General features: G+C 35.1%; 1 protein-coding gene and 1 long non-coding RNA gene across 19 annotated transcripts in view; one reads left to right on the forward strand and one right to left on the reverse strand.

Annotated features, from left to right (window-relative positions):
• The window catches only part of ANKS1A (ankyrin repeat and sterile alpha motif domain containing 1A), a 116,879-nt gene that overhangs the window by 50,973 nt on the left and 46,857 nt on the right, over positions 1 to 19,049 (reverse strand). For 17 of the 18 annotated variants that reach the window (XM_087959826.1, XM_087959824.1, XM_087959816.1 and 14 more), the window contains 7 exons: positions 18,040 to 18,132; positions 17,088 to 17,281; positions 14,429 to 14,512; positions 13,539 to 13,656; positions 8,685 to 8,725; positions 6,468 to 6,600; positions 3,838 to 4,382 (listed from right to left, as the gene is read on the reverse strand). In XM_087959826.1, the coding sequence (XP_087815952.1) occupies positions 3,838 to 4,382; positions 6,468 to 6,600; positions 8,685 to 8,725; positions 13,539 to 13,656; positions 14,429 to 14,512; positions 17,088 to 17,281; positions 18,040 to 18,132 (1,208 nt within the window). Of the gene's footprint in view, positions 1 to 3,837; positions 4,648 to 6,467; positions 6,601 to 8,684; positions 8,726 to 13,538; positions 13,657 to 14,428; positions 14,513 to 17,087; positions 17,282 to 18,039; positions 18,133 to 19,049 lie in introns of those variants that run through there. The other variant, XM_087959830.1, reaches the window with a different exon arrangement.
• LOC148131176 (uncharacterized) lies at positions 9,659 to 12,499 on the forward strand. The gene is made up of 2 exons (XR_015748534.1): positions 9,659 to 9,883; positions 11,515 to 12,499. It is a non-coding gene; the product is annotated as an uncharacterized LOC148131176 (long non-coding RNA).

Below are 19,049 nucleotides of genomic sequence, written 5' to 3' on the forward strand. Positions count from 1 at the left end.
CTTAATAACAAGAAATAGAGTCACAGAATAGTAAAAAAAAATGTTGAAGAAATCACATTAGACAAAGATGAAATAAAATGCGTATTTGCTCCTATAGTAATAAATAGCAATCATGTTTTATGTATTTAAAATCTTATTATTTAGTTATTTTCATTACATATGGGTGGTTATGTCTAAGTACATGTTTGATTATTATAATGTCATACGTTTTTCTTTTACCTGACAGAAAATTCTAAGGTATTTTCTGTCAGGTAAAAGAAAAACATATGACATTATAATAATCAAACATGTACTTAGACATTACCACCCATATGTAATGAAAAAGCAATGGACTAGTTACATGACACTAATTACTAGATCAGGTTATAGAAACAAACTGAGAAATTTTACAGAATCTCAGACTTTAAATAATCTATAATAAAACTAGCATTTGTGACAGCAAATTAAAGAGAAAATTACAAAAATAACTAATTTTATAGCTACATGAACATTGTTTAATTCCATATAATTGCAAAGTTGAATGACCAAAATATTTATTCATTCATTTATGAGCTCAAGGTTGTGTACATAGTACTCCATCCTCCCTTTTTTTCCTCCAAGAAACAACCTTGGAAATTAGGCTGGCCTGAGAGTGAGTGCTTGGCACAAAATCATCCAGTGATTGTCCTTGGCAGAGGATCCTTCACCTGGTCTCCCTAGTCCTAGCCCAATATCTGAACTGCTGTACACCACTAGGCTTGAAGACATTGATTGATCACTTTGCTTTAAGATAAACTAATACATGGATTCTTATTTTCTACCACTTAGAATCTGCTCACTCCATAAGTGCTAGTCAGGAGGATGTGTTGCATTTTTCTATGCATTTTCTATGCATTCTATGCATTTTTCCAGGATTTGAGTGGAGAGTTACTAGATGGCCTTGGCTGTAGACTCCTCACTCTAGAGCCCATATTACTCTAGGCTCCTGTAGCCTAGAAATGATTGGTTCAACTTTCCACTTTTGCCAAGTGAACACCCCCCTCTGGCCCACCCTATTAAAGTCAGAATGCCCCCAAATCTTGCTAATAGAAAGACAATAAAAATTACGATTTACTACTGGACCTTATGAGCTTAAACAATATTGTTTTAATTGCTCTATTTTGCAACTGTTAATTGTATATAATCTAAATAATAGATGGTGTACTGGTATAAATATATAAATACCAATATAAAAAACTTCTAGGAGTGTGAAAATTTCATTGTATCCCCCAGTTTTGAGTACAAAACGGGCCATCCCGCATTTTGAAAGTGTTTCAGAGTTTAAATATCTTTATTTCAAACTTGAGACGTCCCCAGAATCCTTGAACCATCCTGTTTCATCCTTGAAAGTGGATGTTTCACAAAAATTCATGCATAAAACATTTAGAAATAGAACATTTCTGTTATTTTGTTTTATGTTACTTTCTTTGTATCTTTATTTTTAAACACTTCTCTCCCTTGACTGCCTTGCCTTGTAGAGAAAAATAAAATATTTTTTTCTGAACTCTATAGTTATTACAGATACCCATGCAAATACTGCATTATAACCAGATTAATAATACACCATTCTCCAAATCCAGGGGTGGGTTTCTACCGGTTCTGTCCACCTCTGTAGAACCGGTAGCTCTGAAGAGCAGCAGACATAGAATCGGTTCTATGTCTGCTGATGTTTTTCCCCACCCGCCCACCTGGGTTCTTACCTGATCTTTGTTTCCTGATTTTTCAACTTCAGCTGCCAAACAAGGCACAGCTGCAGTTAAAAAAAACAAGAAAAGAGGGCTATTTCAAAGGCTGCTTCTCGGCACGCAGCGTGCTAATGACGATTAACAGACACACGGCTCACAGCAGGCAGGAAAGCTCGTAAATCCCGAACTGGTAGTTAATCCTGTCGTATCCCACCCCTGTCCAAATCTGTATTTTAGTTCCACAATCCCACTACATCTTCCCTCTGAGTAGAATGCACAATTCTGCATTATTATTTCCATTTTTAGGTTCCAATAAATCAGTTAAAATGTTTCAAAATAATTCACTCCTAATTTATTTTATTAGTAACAAAGTCAACTAAATTTGCATTCAATTTCAAATTTCATAAAGTCACAGTTATTCCTGAGATGGAGTGAGGCTTAAGAAGATAGGAAAAAGCAGTTTGTTATTAAAGAAAAGTTCTACTCTATAAGTATCCCAAAGAACTGTAAAATATTTTAATAGTAATGATTAATGATTCATTACACTTCTAGTATTGCTGCTTACTTTTGGATACAAATATTAAACTTACATAATTTACATAAATAAAGTTACAATTCAAGTTATCACCAAAATACCAATGGAACAAAAGGCAATTATTTTGTTAGGGTATATAATTACGGATCCTCCTCAATTTTTTTAATATATGCAAAAATTTTGGAAGAAACAGACTAAGCATTATAGCAATATTAAAAGGGCATTCTATAAGCACTTTAGTAATTTGGATAAAAAAAACTTGAAGTATTTAAAATAAATACATTTCTGGCAGACTTATTTCATCACAATGATCATTTTAGACTGGGTTTAGTAATCTAATTTAGTAATTAGACTGGGTTTAGTAATCTCAAGGTAACCAGAAAATACTGTTTCTACAATGCAAGGAATAGTTTCCAGAACAAGACCGCTGATATTCACAAATCATACAACTTGTAGCATGAAATTAATGTTATTCAGTAATTTGAAACAGGCTTTCCAACACTTGAGCTGGTTAGATGTATACACCACCACATATTTGAAGAAATATGTTTTATATAAGAATTGCAAGTTAGTACAAAGCTTAATGTTTTTATTATAAGAAATACCACTGCACTCTAAATAAATAGCAGTTAGTACAATAGTTTTGATTCTGTTGCACAAAAGAGCCCTGAAGTATATAGGGTCACATAAGAAACATCTGTGTACCTTAAAATATATAGATCTTTTCCCAGGACTGCACAGCAGCTGTGCAATTTTACAAAAAGATGCCCCAACTTTAAGGAGTTGCAGATTGCAATATTTTGTATCCAAGTACTGCAAAAGACCTTTTAAAAATTGAGTAACCCAGCACTACACAATAAAAATAATGATTTCATACTTTCAATTTATAATCCACACAATTTAACCTCCCTAATTTGTTTGCTAATGGATTTTCTTTAATATTTTTTTAGACCTGGCATGGCATAATGTTTCCCCAACTAAGTCTTAACTGCTTAATAATAGATTTTCCGATCTATAAAAGGCAGTTTGCATGCTCATGCAACTTCGTTTTAAGTCAGAGTAGAATAAACAAGGAATGCTTTAGTGATGTTTGAAGAACAGCACTTAATCTCTGCTGACTTATCAGAACAAAGTTCTATTAAGGAATGATTTCTCATATATTATGCTGACTTCCTCTTAATCCTAGGAATTAGCTATTTTAAGAGAGGGTTCAAAAACATCCAGGTATTCGCTGACTTTACTGAAGCCTTTTCACTAACATAAAGCAGCTCTAGATATATAATATAACCCAACCTTTTCCCACAAGCTATTCTAGAGAGAATATGCTATGCAAACATATTCTGTGACAACTGCTTCTGAATAGAATAATACCATTTTAGACAACACTGAATGCTTTTAAAACTTTCCCTAAATTCTGCATCAAAAGATTAAACACCTGACTTCAATTCATAGGTGTAATTTTAATTATCTACCAAACAAATTTGATACTAGGATAAATACTACTGCTTCTACTCTTTCATCCCTGATCCATTTTTACCATGGAATTCCTGCAGCAATTTTTATTTTACTTTAAAAAAAAAAAATCCAGCTTGGTCTTACCTCATCCCACTCGGAAGCAAAGGAAGGTGATTTCTCCAGCCTTTTTTTCCCAGTGCTACAATTGGAAAGGGATTCACTTCTGCTCCCCATAGTATCGTCCTCTGTTGGTGAGGTGGTCAAAAGGTCAGAATCCGATTTTGATAAGCTACGGCTAAGTTTGAGGTCTGCTTTGGACTTGCTTCCTGGATGAACTCTTCCTACAACACTGCTCTTGTCTCCATCCTCAGCACTACTGGGGTGCTGTGGCAAATGAGGATGCGCCAAAGTTCCAGAATCCAACTTGTCACGGATATGGCGTATGGCTGAATAGACCACTTTATTTTGGTCTACAGGACTAGATTGTACCGATCCAGAAGCCTCAACATTTTCCAGCTGCATAGCAGTTCCCTCTGTACTTCCTTTGCCCACAGTAGAAATGAGTCTCAAAGGGTCCTCACTTATGTCACACACCGGAGAAGAACCATGCAGAAGACCTGAGAATTGATCCAGTACCTGGGCATCTTGGACATCTGCTTGGCTGTGGCTTCTGTTGAAACTTTTTTGGTCTTCAAAAGGGTACGAAACCCCACCAAAATAAAACCCAACACATAAAGATCAAGAGAAACAGGATTTTAGCTTTTCTCCCTCAGAGAGAGAGAGAGAGAGAGAGAGAAAGAAAAGAAGAAAGAACAGCATTGTTCAGAGTACTCAGATTTTACCCAAAGTTGGAGCATTTATGAAATTCTAGACAGTGGCCTGATTTATGCAATCTGGCAGCCCACTCTGTTTCATTTTATTCCTGTTAACACTAACAATCAGCCCTTGCTATATAAGGTTTGGAGAAGTGCTAACTATACCCAGCAAAGGGGGGAGGGGAGAGACTGAGTCTCCTGGAACATATTTCCATAAAGGCCAAAGTGTTATTTAGAGCAACACTCCCTATTCCTTGGCACAGAATGCTGGGTGGGGAAAGATGAGCTGCAAACAACCTGCAAATATGAACACATTCCCCCCTCCACCCGACAGCTGTTTCCTTCCCTGGTGACTTGAACTCACCTCCTTTTGCAACAGCAATAATTCCTTTAAAGTCTCACTTCGTGTTAACTAATTTCACTCCATAAAATGGTCTCTTCTACTGCTGCAGTAAATTTCAGCTTGCAATATGTATTGCAGCAGAGGGGTAACATTATAACTAGACTCGTGCTTTAATATATTGTATCAAAAATGAGAACCTGATTAAAGTATGAATAATTCACTGATGTAAATTATGTAAAAGCTTATAGCAAAGAGCCAGTCTGAACAACAATCATTAATGCATTGCCCAGTATTTAATATTGATAAAAGCCAAGTTATCCAACTTAAGTTCTTCACAATGGCACTTTACTCATTGGAGAATATCTGAGAAACAGAAAATGAAGCTTTTTTTTAATGGTACTTATCTTAGATTGGACATACAAACTTAGATATGAAAGGTACTAACTTCAAATCCAAAATTACCGTGGTATGCTCTATTTGGCCAAAGTTATATTACATTTTGCAATGATTCAGTGGTGCTTCATTATTCCTAAATCAAATCAGAAAGTACTTGTCTCTGGCTCAATTGGAACCTTTTTTTGATTAATCAGTACAAAGAAATCAGAGCAAATCAGGAAAGGTTCTTTCAATGAGACACCTTATATAGTCATTTCTCAGGTTTTTTATGCTTCTACTTAACATGATATATATCCCACAAAGTTTTCACAAGGGTAAATCATTACTCTTTTCTAAAATATTAAGCTACAGCTTAATATCAACTTAATCACCCTAGCTCATTTGCTTTATGTATTGTATTTTTTTCTATAGGGCATATTCTACAGGAGGTTTGACAAAATTGTGTTTATTGGCAACTCTTACTCTGAGCTTAAAAATTAGTATCTAAGAAAATGCTTTTTATAAAATCAGTTATTGCAGAGATACAAAGTATTTTAAGCATGTGTGCCAGAAATGTTTTTGCGTTTATTTTCTTACTCAAAATCATGAAGAACAAGACTTTTTTGGTCTGAGAGCATTTTACAGAACAAAATTACATGCAGACTGGATTTACATTAAGATTCTTATTTTGATATGCGTGTAGCAGAGGAAATGGATCAGTCTAAGCTACCTTTGACTGTCAAATCTTTCCCATCAAAGTGTAAACGACAAGTCTACAGAGGAAGTATAGTGTCGAAGAGTCTTGTCTGCTTTCATAGATTTGCTGTGATAATATATTAATAGCAACATATATAAAAAGATGAATAAAATGCCTCTACACTTTACTGTTTGCACAAAATGCTCAATATGGCATCTATAAACATTTTGCAACTGCTATCAGAGGGTGGAAAAGCAGCTGACAGTTTGTATCACACAGTGAAACATTTCATTCTTCCAAAGGCAGCTATGAAGCCCAACAAAGCAGTCACTGTTGCAATGAAACTGTGGCTGTATTTCCCAATCTCCCAAAAGCAAAACAACAAACAAAAAAAATCTCCCAGCATGAGCAAAGTTCTATAAGAGACATTTGAATTTTGTTTTTTGTCATGCTAGTTAGATCAAAGGATTCTTGCATATGTTAAAAAAACAAATACCATTTTTAATAGGTTTCTATGAAGTTGGGATGACTCAGAATTACCTACCTTTTGGCATCTCAACCAACTGAGATTCAGGACTTGGATATTGTTCAGAATGGCCAGAAGAAAAATCACAAGAAGCTTGGCAATTTAGTGGCCACTGACCATCCTGAGAAGATAGACCTTTTCGTGACCATACCTGCAAAGAATTATGTACAATGTAATTAATTTTATTAGTTATGATTTAGCAAATGTTAACCTTTATAAAAATTAGGTAAGTTAAAGCATAATTGCATATGCCTCTTTACTTTAAGTATCATGCTTCCAAATATTTTTCAAATGTTTAGTACAAACTTTGACAAATGGCAATATTTAAATGTGCAAAAAACCCAATCAGAATTAATAGGTTGATCTCAACTGGGTGTTTTGGTACCAATATTTTGATACAACTACAGTCATTCCTCTGCACTGACCATGTTAGCCAGAAATGATGGGAAATTGCTAGATTTTAAACAAAGTTAGGGAAAAAAGAAAATACTTTCATGGAATATTGAACCCTTAATCTCTGACAAGTTCATTTTGAAATGCAAGTACTGATTGTATCAGAATTTTTAACAGAATACAAAATCTAAATATCAGATACAATTTTTGAATTTGAACTGATAGGAAAACTCTACTACTTATATTATTTGTTGAATCAAATTCTTGGTGGCAACAACTAATTCCACTTTACTATACCTGTATCATAAAAATATTTGACAAATACATTTAAAAGAAATCATTCTATTTTTAAGAAAGAATAATTAAATATCTATATGACTTCTGAATTTTTTCCCCTTAGATATAAACCAAAAGCAACCAATGATTTTAGCTATATACTACTTCAATCAGAAATTCTAGCTCAAACCTGCAAAACACATGGCCCATGGCCTGCATACAGTCCATCAAACAGCCTTTTGTGGCCTCTGGAATTTTTCAGAAACTCAAATTCATTGCCACCAAACATAACCACAGTTGCCACTTCATAAGGCATGGAGGCTTCCAGCTACAGCACTGCCACTGCCACTGCCAGAAGGCAGTTGACCTGTAGTCAAAGGTAATTTTTGCAGCCACAATTATTTTTAATTTTTTGATATAGCCTTTTCCCTTCTACAAATTGTCTAGATACTTACTACAGTTGATATTTGTATCATCATCATCATCATAGCATATCAACAGGGCCTCCTGCCTAAGCAGGAGGCTGGACTAGAAGACCTCCAAGGTCCCTTCTAACTCTGTTATTCTATTCTATTATATCTAAACATCTGGTTGACTGTGTAACCTATTAAATTTATATGCCACCCAACTCTCAATGATTCTGGGCAGTTTATAATTAAGAACATAAATCAATACAAAAAACAAGTCTTCCACCCACCCATCCCAAATAAACAGCACAAGACAGAACAATAATGGCATAGCTAACAAACCGAGAGAGGAACAAAAAAAGAAACATCAGTCATTTTGCTAATTATGTAGGCTTACATAGAATTTTAACATATAGTGTAAATGCATAAAAATGGAGCTTATTTCCTCAGTAGCACAGCGCCTCTCTATTAATAAATCATATGTCCCAAATGCTGCTAAGATACTCTCACAGCACATAAACTCCTGATTCACTGTATAGAGTGTTCAATTTTTCTTAATTAGAATTTTCCTTTTATCATTTTACTGTTATTTAGCATTAAACAATTTCAGTTCTGTTTCAATGTTTGCTATAAAATGTAGGAAATGAAAACATATACCTTGATAGATCTCAGTAGGATTTTGCAAAAATGTTTTAAATTTAAACCATGCTGCATCTGAACTGTCTTGAACTGAAAACACCCTGTTTCAACAGCCACCAGCTGTCTCAAATTCAAAGCAGGATGTTTTGACTATTCTGGAGGAGCCTTGAACTTGAAACTTCTGATAAATATTGCACTGTCTGATAGTTTTTAAATGGCTTTTCTACAGCTTAAAATGTTTTCACTCATACACAACATGTATCTGTTGCATTGTATATATGTGCACTGTTGCATGCAATAATTTCAAATAGTGTCTAGTCCACTTTTACAATGACAGTCCTCAGCAGAACAGAGTTTTCTTCTCCACATACTTCTCAAATACACTCCAGAAGCTAAGTCCTTCCATAACAGACTTAAGAAGGAGTGACAGAGGAAGGAGAAGAAGAGAAAGTTCCTAGGTATGAGTGAACATCTATTGGCATATTGGATATAATCTATACTAAAATTATATCTGTCTTACCTGTGGCTGGACACTGCAGGTAGCACCTAAAGATGATTCACCTGAGAAGTTAAAAATAAAAATATTTTTTAATATTTGCAATACAAATCTGTCTTTAGCTAATTACTGTTAAAAGCAAGACATGCTACAGTATCCTCAAAATTAAAGGAACTGGCACAATGTGTATCTTCAGAACTGTGTGTCCAATCTTTAAGGAAGAATTATAACCTTGGAGCTTGAGACAAGATGCATTCTAGATACCCAAGCAAGCAGTGCTGAACTGTGGAATTTCATTTTCTATGTTGAAATCAGAAACACTACTGCTGATGTAAGTAAAGGTCCATTATTTTTACTGCAGCCCTGTGCTTCTGGACCTCATTCGGGTTGTCATGATTTATTCTCATTAAACAAGCCTTCACAGTTCAAATAGGAAATTTTCAGTCTTGACCATGACTTCATAGTTCAGACCAGAAGGTATGAAATTTATATCTCCTTAAAGGTGCCCCATATGGTCATAATACTTGTTCCATGACAACTCTACCATACCTGGAAATATTGATTTGCTGTTTAGTTCTTTTCCTTCTGAAAGATCATTTTCCTATCATCTTTTGAGATATAAGGCACTGGAGACAGTTCTTTCTCACCTAAAAAGTGCCAGTACTTTACCAGCCATTCTCAGTAACTGGAAATGTACAGAAATAAAGCTCTGGAGTAATAAAACCTTTATTTATGATTCATGCTTCTACTATTCCTTATCCACTGGTGCAGAATGCACTTTTCCATAGGACCAGTATTGAAAACATTTTTCCATAGTGCCAAGATTAAGAGAGAAAAGGGGCTACGATATATCAAAAGTATTCACAATCTTTGACTTGATAAAACATGTTTGGAGGCCAAAGAATAATGCACAGGAATGAACACAGTAGCTATATCATGTTTGAGCAGTACTGAAAAACAAGACCTTAAAGCAATTTTGTCTGTTTCTCAATCATAAGGCTGAAGGTTCTAGCATCAAGAAAACATAACCTGCTAGTACTGAAAAAATGCTACTTCCTGCTCTGAACTCTGCATCGGATGACTGTGTTGGTGAGCCTTCCTGGATGCGGAAGCAGCATCATCAGATTTATATGTCCAAAGAAAATATGGCTACCTACAATTGAATCCCAGAAGATGGTGGGAGTATCAGTAATGGTCATTCATTGGGAGTCAGAAAGCCAAAGGTGAGACTCTACTATCTGCTGCAAAGCTGGGGCAATGCCTCTACCATATTACTCAAAATGTGGAGTGTGACTCTTCCCGGATGGAGGGCCATCACAGAGTGCATTTTTCTCAAATCATTTTGAAGTATGCTTACTAATAAAGTGCAATAGTAAACTGAATGCAAAAGCAACACAGTGTTTCAGAGTCCTACGTGAAGCCTGAGTATTCTTTCTGCCTTTTTAATGCTTGCCTTTCAAAAGAAGAGTAATCATGTCTGGAGGGCATCACGAGCAAAGTTTGGAACATCTGACCTGTCACTCATTTTGCAGCTTACTTTGCAAAGAGAATTACAATGGAGAGAAGGGAGGATGGACGATAGGTTATAGTTAGGAAGTTATTATAAGATCTTATTATAACTAATGTAATATTACAGTTAATGAATTATATGCATTTAGGAGCAGCAAGCTGCAAGGGCAAGAAGGATTGTGACTATTACTTCAGTGTGCTTGCGCTGGGAAAGAGAGAGTTAACCATTGATAATTTAGTGCCTGCCAATTTATAAGTCACAGCATTTTAAGAGCAGGTACAAGAATCTGGAACTGAGGAAGAGCCTCCCCACTAAAACAAGCTGGTGAGGACACTATTTCTCTGAAATAATGTGACTGCAAAGCAATTGACTTGTCTCTAATCTTGTCCTTTAAAATAAATTGTATTAGTTTGAATGATCTCTTACTGATATATATTTCAGTGTGTATAATTCCAGCACTGATAATTTTTCTACTAGATCAAAGAGATCAGCATTGGAGTGGTGTTAGAATTATGGCCACAGAATTTTCAATTGGTCCTGAACTTCTGAGTTGAGAACAAGAAAAGAAGAATTAAGATTATCCTGTATTGTTTTGTCCTTTTGTTGTTGTTCATTTGGACTCAATGATATCACTAAGATAGGACTCAGAGCTCAAAACTGATCCATCATCTTTTGGTCAATTGAACCTGGAATTATCTTGGGACAGCCACTATACTAGAGGCTCCACTTTTTTGCCAGATCTCCTCCATAATGAACATTTTTTCTAAAATAAATTTTTGTTCCAAACCTTTTATTTGTAAATGGAGACAATATAGAGTGAAACAGGTCTTTGACACTGCTTAATTGCTTTCTTAAGAGGCTTGTTCCCAGATTGAAACCTAAAATCAGGACAATCTGTTCTTTGCTGTTCAGTGAAAGCTCGAGAATGGGAACAAATGTCAATGATACAACTGTTCATAACGCTCCAAATGCACAGGAAGTAACAGATCTGATGGATGTTATATACTGCTGCAATGCATATACTAATGAAATGGTGCCTTCAGAATCAAGCACTTCTGCTGCAAGGCATCAATAGCAATAACTTTTTAGAAGTCAGCACTACGGCAGGAAAAACTAAGGAAATAGGAGAAGCCACAATTAGTTTTGTGTAGTCATGTTTCTGAAGTTATGTATTTTAAACATTGTGAGCCACGGAGATATTTTTTTGGAGTTGTGTGGCCTCAAAATTTAATAAATTATATTAGATACTATTATGTTGCATGGAGTAGGACTCCAATGAAAAAAAAATCTAAGTTCCTAGAAAATGTCAAAGAAGCAGTGCATGATGTGAATTTTTATTTATAGGGACAACGATAAAGAAGCGCTGGAAGTACTGGAGTCTGAAGACCATTCTCAGACGACAAAACTGCTGATGTTTCTGAGGTTACCACATTTGCTAGGTCAAGAACAATTAGTACTAGTATTTTTTGAGGACCTGAGATCAGAGGGTTTTAAGAACAGTTGCTAAGAACAACATGCTGGGAAACGTTCTTAAAAACTGGCAGTACTGATTTAGCAGTAACTGAAGATGCAATGGTAAATGCAGGTAGGAAAAACCAGTAGTCGGTTTGATGAATTTTTGGAAACAAAGGCAGTTCTCGATAATATGACTCTCTTCAAAGCATGTTAGACAGAAATAATATGTTTTGGGCAATTTGAGTGCTTGCAAAATGGAACTTGTGCAGTGTACAATCTATTTGGGGAAGTGTAAGCTAATTTCTAAATTACCTTTTTCACCCAACTTTTTCGGAATAGAATTTCTCTTTAAACGAGAAGTGCAGATGAAGAAGACACATGCAGAAAAAAAAAGAAACCCAGGACTTTGTCTTCAACTAAACAAACGAATGTGGAGAAGGATGTTGTTGCTTTTTCTGTGTAGTGTAAAAGAAACTGCGAGAATAGGTGAAAAATCATACTTAGGAACATGCATACTGGAGAGAGCACTTCCTGTTAAAAAAAAACTACTTAAGTTCAAAAAGTTTCCACTGATGATTGTAAAAATGTGCATAATTGGTATGTGCGATGCATAGAGATTGGAAAAAGACCTTTCATTTGTCAAAAGAACATCTCAAAACAGTAAATTTTAGCTATAGTTTAGAACTAAGCTCCAGATAATAAAATATTGTAATTATGGGAGAGAATGAGAAATCATGAGAACTGAAGCCTTGCTGTAACTCATTTTTACAATATTGAAGTATGATTTAAAATTAGATGGGAATCCTCCAAATTTGATTATTTTCTCCTACTGTTCACATAATGCTCTTTTTAATAAATGAGGATGTATGATTCCGAAGTCATGCTATTTTTATGAAGCAAATCATAAATGTTCTATTTAAGAGATTCATTTAATTCTCATTATTTAGTATTGCAATTGCTTATTGAAGTCATATACTTATGAACTGAAGAAGTTAGAAAAGCTATACAACTACTGAGTTTCTCCTGGAGAAAATATTAAACTAAGTAGGCATTTCTCTCTAAAGCTACTTAAGAAATATTGTACAAAATCCACTGAAATCAACTATTACAATAGAGAAAATTGGTATGACTTAATAATTTTCATACGAATTTTTTTTAAAAAGAATGTTATGCCTAATATCTGTACCTGACAATACAATGGGACTAATTTCAAGTCAAAATGCACAAAATCTAATGTGCTACCTTTTCAACAGCAATAGCTCTCATTATAAATTCTACCTTTATCAGAATATTGAGAAACCATTAGTATGTATAGGAAGAATAGAAACAATCAAACCTTTTTCTATTACAGTATGAATTCATGCTTGGAAAATGAACATATGAAGGATCGTCAAATCAGCCTTTAAAATACAATTTGCAAAGAACTAAAATCGTTTTACAAACAAAACACATTAGCTGGCTCTTACAGATGTGAGAATTCAGTAATATGAGAGGACAATGGACACTTTAACTAGGTCAGTAAGTGACACATTTGAATGAATTTGCTAGAAACTCTGCTAAATGAAGAGAGCAAAGTGTATATGCAGGAACACACAATTTGGGAGAGCAAGGAGGCATTTCCAAAATAGTTGAAGTGTCTTGCAAAATACCATGGATACATTAACCATAGACTGCTTGGTTTTCTACAATAAACATACAACAAAAGTTTGAGTCATTTTCTGTTATCAGAAAGCTACCAAAGCAAAAATATTTTAATCAAAGTCTTATGAAAAGAAATTGCTAGGTGGGCACACAAAACAAGTCAATCCCTCTAACTTAAAAGAAAAGCTGGAACTGTTTCAGTTTCTCACCTTCTGGCCAAAATTAGTTTTGGGGATAGCTAGTTATGTACAATTTGCAATAACAGTCTTTACCTTTTGTTTTTTTATCTACTGTAACATGTTTCTTTGTTTCTGCTGTTAGCAAGAGTTCATAAGGATGTTCTTCTTCATCAGCTGTGCTCTCTCTACTTTTTCTCTTGGTGACCAAACCCTAATCAGACACAGGCATAAGTTAATAATAATTCTATTTCTTATTATTAATTAATTAAACAATTTGTTTCATTGTGAAAAAAGCACTTTTTCTCAAAAGGAGATTTTTCTAGCAAATAAAAAATGAAGAACAATTTAAATAACACATATTTACCTATCAACTGAAAATTCTCCACTTTACAGAGTAATACTAGATATGTACAGAGCAGTGGGGGTATTCGACCGCTTCTGCCTGGTTTTGGAGAGCTGGTAGGAGCGATGAGCAGCGGAGACCGAACCAGTTCTCTCTGCTGCTCTAATGGCTCTGCTGTTGGGCCCGCCCGCCCAGCCGGGCTCCCATACTCACCTTTATCCACTGAATTTGAAGCGCAGCTGCTTTGTGCAGCATAGAATAGTGACGCGCGGCAGCTGCTGAAACGATCGGGAGATCGTGCAGGCTTGCAGGAGGTGAGGTAGAATGCCTTTGCGCCTGCGCAAACGCCTCTGCGCCTGCGCAAAGTGTGCGTTTGGTGTGCCACACCCACCAAACTGGCAGCAACAATATTTGAATCCCACCACTGGTACAGAGTATCCATACATATCGATTGAAAATACTCTAAAGGACTGCCAGATGGAAACCAGACCATGGCAAAAAATCCTGAAAAAATCCTGCTGATAGGGCAGTTAAAACTATTAATAAATATTTTTTTTATAAATGTCACATTACCCTCTAAATATATTAATGTGTTGACATTCCCTCCATATCATTAACATCAAGGAGGACATATGTTTACCACTGAGGATGTATCATGTTTTTTATCTTCATGTTCCTCTTCTTCATCAGGGGGTGGTTTTGCAGGAGGTGGTGGACGCTCTCTCTACAATTTTGAAAAAATAATCATCAATGCCTCGTTTCAAATTTATTTTTGATGCAACCTTAACATATTTACAGCAGCAAAGCAAATAAGCAATTTCATCAAAATGATGAAACACGTGATGTGGCCTCAGGATACAAACTGTGCCTCACCTTCTTACATGCAATGTCACAATAAAATACAAAAGTGGACAGTTTGCATTGCGTACATTGCTTCCCTTAGACTCTGTGGATGTCCTAACTATTTGATATGCAACTTCTCTAATAACAAAATTGGCATAATTTTCATTCAATAAATATTTCACAGACTTGGTAGGCAGTGCTAGATAAAGCAACCACAAAAGCTTTAGAAAAAATATTCTGATGCCATAATATATCTGTACCTACAAAATTCAGAATCATACAAGCAATGGTATTTCATGTAATACTCTACAGAAGAAGAAAAAAGTTGGACATTGAAGAAGCAGGATAGGAAGAAAATCAATGCATTTGAATTTTGATGTTGAGTAGACTCCTGAGATTACCATCAACATTCAAAAAACTCAAACAAATCAACCCCAAGTTCTCACTTGAGGGACAATGGTCAGGCTCATATTATGCTACTTTGGATACTTTATGTGAAGACTGGGCTCTCTAAAAAAAGTTTTAATGCTGGGAAAGGTACAAGGAAAGACAAGAAAAAGATGACTAGGAGCAAGTTACAGCGAAGAAGGGTCCACCATTGAAAGACCAAGTTAGTTTGTCACATAGAAAAATCTATGTGGTTGCAAAGATTTGACACTGACTTGATGGTACATAATCAATTAATCAGTTAATCAATCAGTATTGTTAATATTGGGTTACTGATCTCAGAAGACACTTTAAAAGCTGCTTATATGTTCACATATGGCATACATAAAAACATATTTATCTTTAAATCTGTTTCATTAACTGTTTCAATTTTCAAGTGTACTTCTAAAACAAAGGCATATATATACATATACATTCATGCATACATACATACATAATACATACATACATAGAAGCCAGACTTGAATATCAGACTTCAATCTGGAAACCAAGTGGTACTAGCCAAAGAAACAAATCTCTATAATAATAGCCTACACTGACCAAATGAAGGATTTTTATAATGGAATACTGAAGCCAGAATTTATTTAACAAATCTCTCATTCTGGATTCACATTTTCAACGCTGCTATGGAGAGATAAATAGTAAACATCTCCCATTAAGTATTTCTTCTCACATTCAATAAATTTTCTTCATATTTCACTTATAAATAGATATAACAGTATTGGACATATCCAATGTTACATTCCCAATAAAATATGACTTCCTGTTAGAATTAAATAATTTAAATTAAATGATGTAAACACAAAATATAAAATATAGGGTGATCAACTTTACACTTACACACAATTTGTTAACATTAAAATATTCCTAAAAATACAAAATATAGGCATGCCTCAGATATATTGAGGGCTCAGATCTAGAACAATTTCAATAAAGCAATTATTGAAATAAAGCAAGTCACACCAATGTTTTGGTTTCCCAATGTATCTATGAAATGCAATAAATCAAAGCACAATAAAATGAGGAATGCCTGTACTGTCTTTGAAAAATCAGTTTTTATCTATCACTGATCTAGCTGTTGTCTTTTTAGCATTTTTCTCACATAGTTGCTGAGTTTTTGCACTGTACTCACCAAGTCCTAAGTGTGAAGCATACCAAATGATTTTCAGACAGCCTGGCACTGATTTCGGTTGAGAGGAGGTGAGCAGGCCAAGGTCACCCAATTGGCTTCTGTCCTTAAGGGAAAAGTAATCTCCTCACTCCTGCTCCAGTGCCTTAACTGGCTCTCCTATCTCTGATCTAGTAAATGCCAACCACAGATAACTTCAAAATAAATCTGCATATATTGTGGGCTGCATGTACAAAGTCATGTTTAACTTTGAATATTTATAATAAACTGCAACCATCCTTATTTCAATGTGCAATAAATACTCCATAGTGTGCTCAAATCCAATATTGTTCTTACCAAGTCTAGTGGATTTAAATAAAGCTGACTGCTTTCAGAAAAACTAACTTAAGCTATTTTAATTAGCCTACAAAGCCTCCAAGCTCCCCCTGCTGGATTAAATCCATAAATTCCATGACAAACTGATTTGCTGGCCAATTAATATAGTAAAACAGGGCAAACAAACCTAGTATTCAGGATTATTACGGTAGAGTGATTTTTAATCGGAAGAAAACTGGATAAAAAAATGTTCAGAGGAAAGTCACATTCTAGACAAGTTTTCCCCCCCCCCCTTGCTCCTGAATGGTTAAACTGAGCTACATTCCCTAGCAAAATATATAGTGGTAGAAATTCATCCTAATTCAAATAGCCATCACATTGTGAACTTGGAATAATTCCTGCGAGAATTTTGTAACAGGGCAAATGGCCTCCAGATAGTGAGTAACCAAAGTCCTTAACAATTATTTACTATCACTTCAAACTGTACACCTATTTGGAGACCTGCTGTTATATCCCAACCTATTTTCCATAAAAAGAAAAAGATAACACACATCAGGCTACATACAGGTCTCACTGCTGTCACTTTAATACCAGTCATCTCGGCTTCCCTGTTCACTGAATCTCTGTCTGAGGATCTTCCACTGGCAAGGCTGTCCAAAGAATGACAGGAGGTTGCATTGTACAGTACTTCATATGGACACTCTTCTGGCTTGCCATCAACATCTGTTATCAAGTCTGTCACTGCTTTCTCCACATTCCCTAAAGAAAACATGTTAAATCAGAAACAGCTTCACTCGCTGAAGTGACCCTATTCACAAACTCTGTTTTTCGAAACCCTGGCTACATTCCAGAGACATAAAACTATCCCGGAGGCATAAAAGGTGGATTCCATTATTTCCATAACTTTCTAATTCATATTATCACCTTTGCATATACATTGGGAACTGGAGTCATCATATATTTTGTTCACATCTGCAGTTTTTTTGATGAGGGAATATGGGGGGAGGGGGAGAAAACTAGTACTTAACCCCTGTAGATCACCAATGAAATACACTAGATTTTTAAAAAATCTTCTATCGTATTATTTTTAATATCTGTTTTAAGTTCTTGAAAGAGATGATGTAGGAATATTGTGGAAGCCATTCCAGAATGTTCTTTATAATCCAAAATCAGCTCAAGTGGAAACAGTACTATGAGTCTTCTCAATAGTGAGTTTATCTGAACTGAAATGACGTTTTTAAGGAACTAGTTGTAGATAAGAGCCAAGCTATGGAAGAAGAGAACATTTGTTGTATTTTAAGAAAAGGTGATAATTGTTTATACTTGTGGGGAAAGCATAAATAATTTCTTTATATTTCCTTTTTTTTACTATATTATTTTTCCTTCCTTTCTATCCAGTCTATTTTCTTTTTTTCTCCTGCACTTTGTTTTAGTTTATATTGGTTTTTCATTGTTGCAGCTGTAATTTTTAATACAATTACTATTAAATAAATAATTTAATACATTTCATATTTTACCTTGAGGTATCCGAACTGACGTTTCACTAGAAGCAGTTAAAGGCGGTGATGTCTTCTCTTCTGCTATTACAAGATTCTTTCTTGTTGTACAGTCTGAACAAATAAAATGAGTAAAGGAACAACAGAAATAAGGTGCCATGTAAGATAAATCATACATTGCAATGTCCTACCTGTCAGTGAATACTTCAGCTTCAACCATAACAACACAAGAGCACACAATAGATACAAACTCAAAGTAAACCGCACCAAACTTGATTGCAGGAAATACGACTTCAGCAATAGAGTGGTCAATGTCTGGAATACTCTATCTGACTCTGTAGTTTCTTCCCCAAACCCCAAAAACTTTAACCTTAGACTGTCTACTATTGACCTCACCCCTTTCCTAAGAGGTCTGTAGGGGGCGTGCATAAGCGCACCAACGTGCCTACCGTCCCTGTCCTATTGTTTCTCTTATTCTTTTATTTTTCTTATATGTACCCATTTCATGTATTCACAACTATGTATACACTTATACTTATTATCTTGTAAACAATTGGCAAATCAAATAAATAAATAAATAAATAAATAAATAAATAAATAAATAAATAAATAAATAAATAAATAAATAAATATTTGCTACCTGAAATCTTAAAAAAACAAAATACAGTAATCTACTTTTCATATATTTGGATACGTTCTGCATGTTTATTATGGGTGAATACAATGTTGTCATTTCGCTAATATAGGCAGTCCTTGCTAGCTTTTTGGCTAGAATGATAACAAACACAATCTTTTCTGAAACTCGGAAAGGCCGGCCTCTCTATCCTTCAGAAACGTCATGTTTGCCAGCTTTCTTGCCAGGAATACAATGTTTCTGAAGGGTAGAAAGACAAACATGCTGCAACTATTCTGAAGGTGTAGCCAGACAGTTAGGAAACGGGATGTTTCTGAAGGCTAGAAGGAGGGTCTTCACAGCCTTCAGAACAATCACTGGAAAAAGTACCAGCCTATTCCTACCCTTCAAAAACAGC

Source organism: Notechis scutatus, chromosome 3 (genome assembly GCF_049901735.1).
Source record: "Notechis scutatus isolate UNSWTSFEM ecotype Mainland chromosome 3, rNotScu1.2, whole genome shotgun sequence".
NCBI lineage: Eukaryota > Metazoa > Chordata > Lepidosauria > Squamata > Elapidae > Notechis > Notechis scutatus.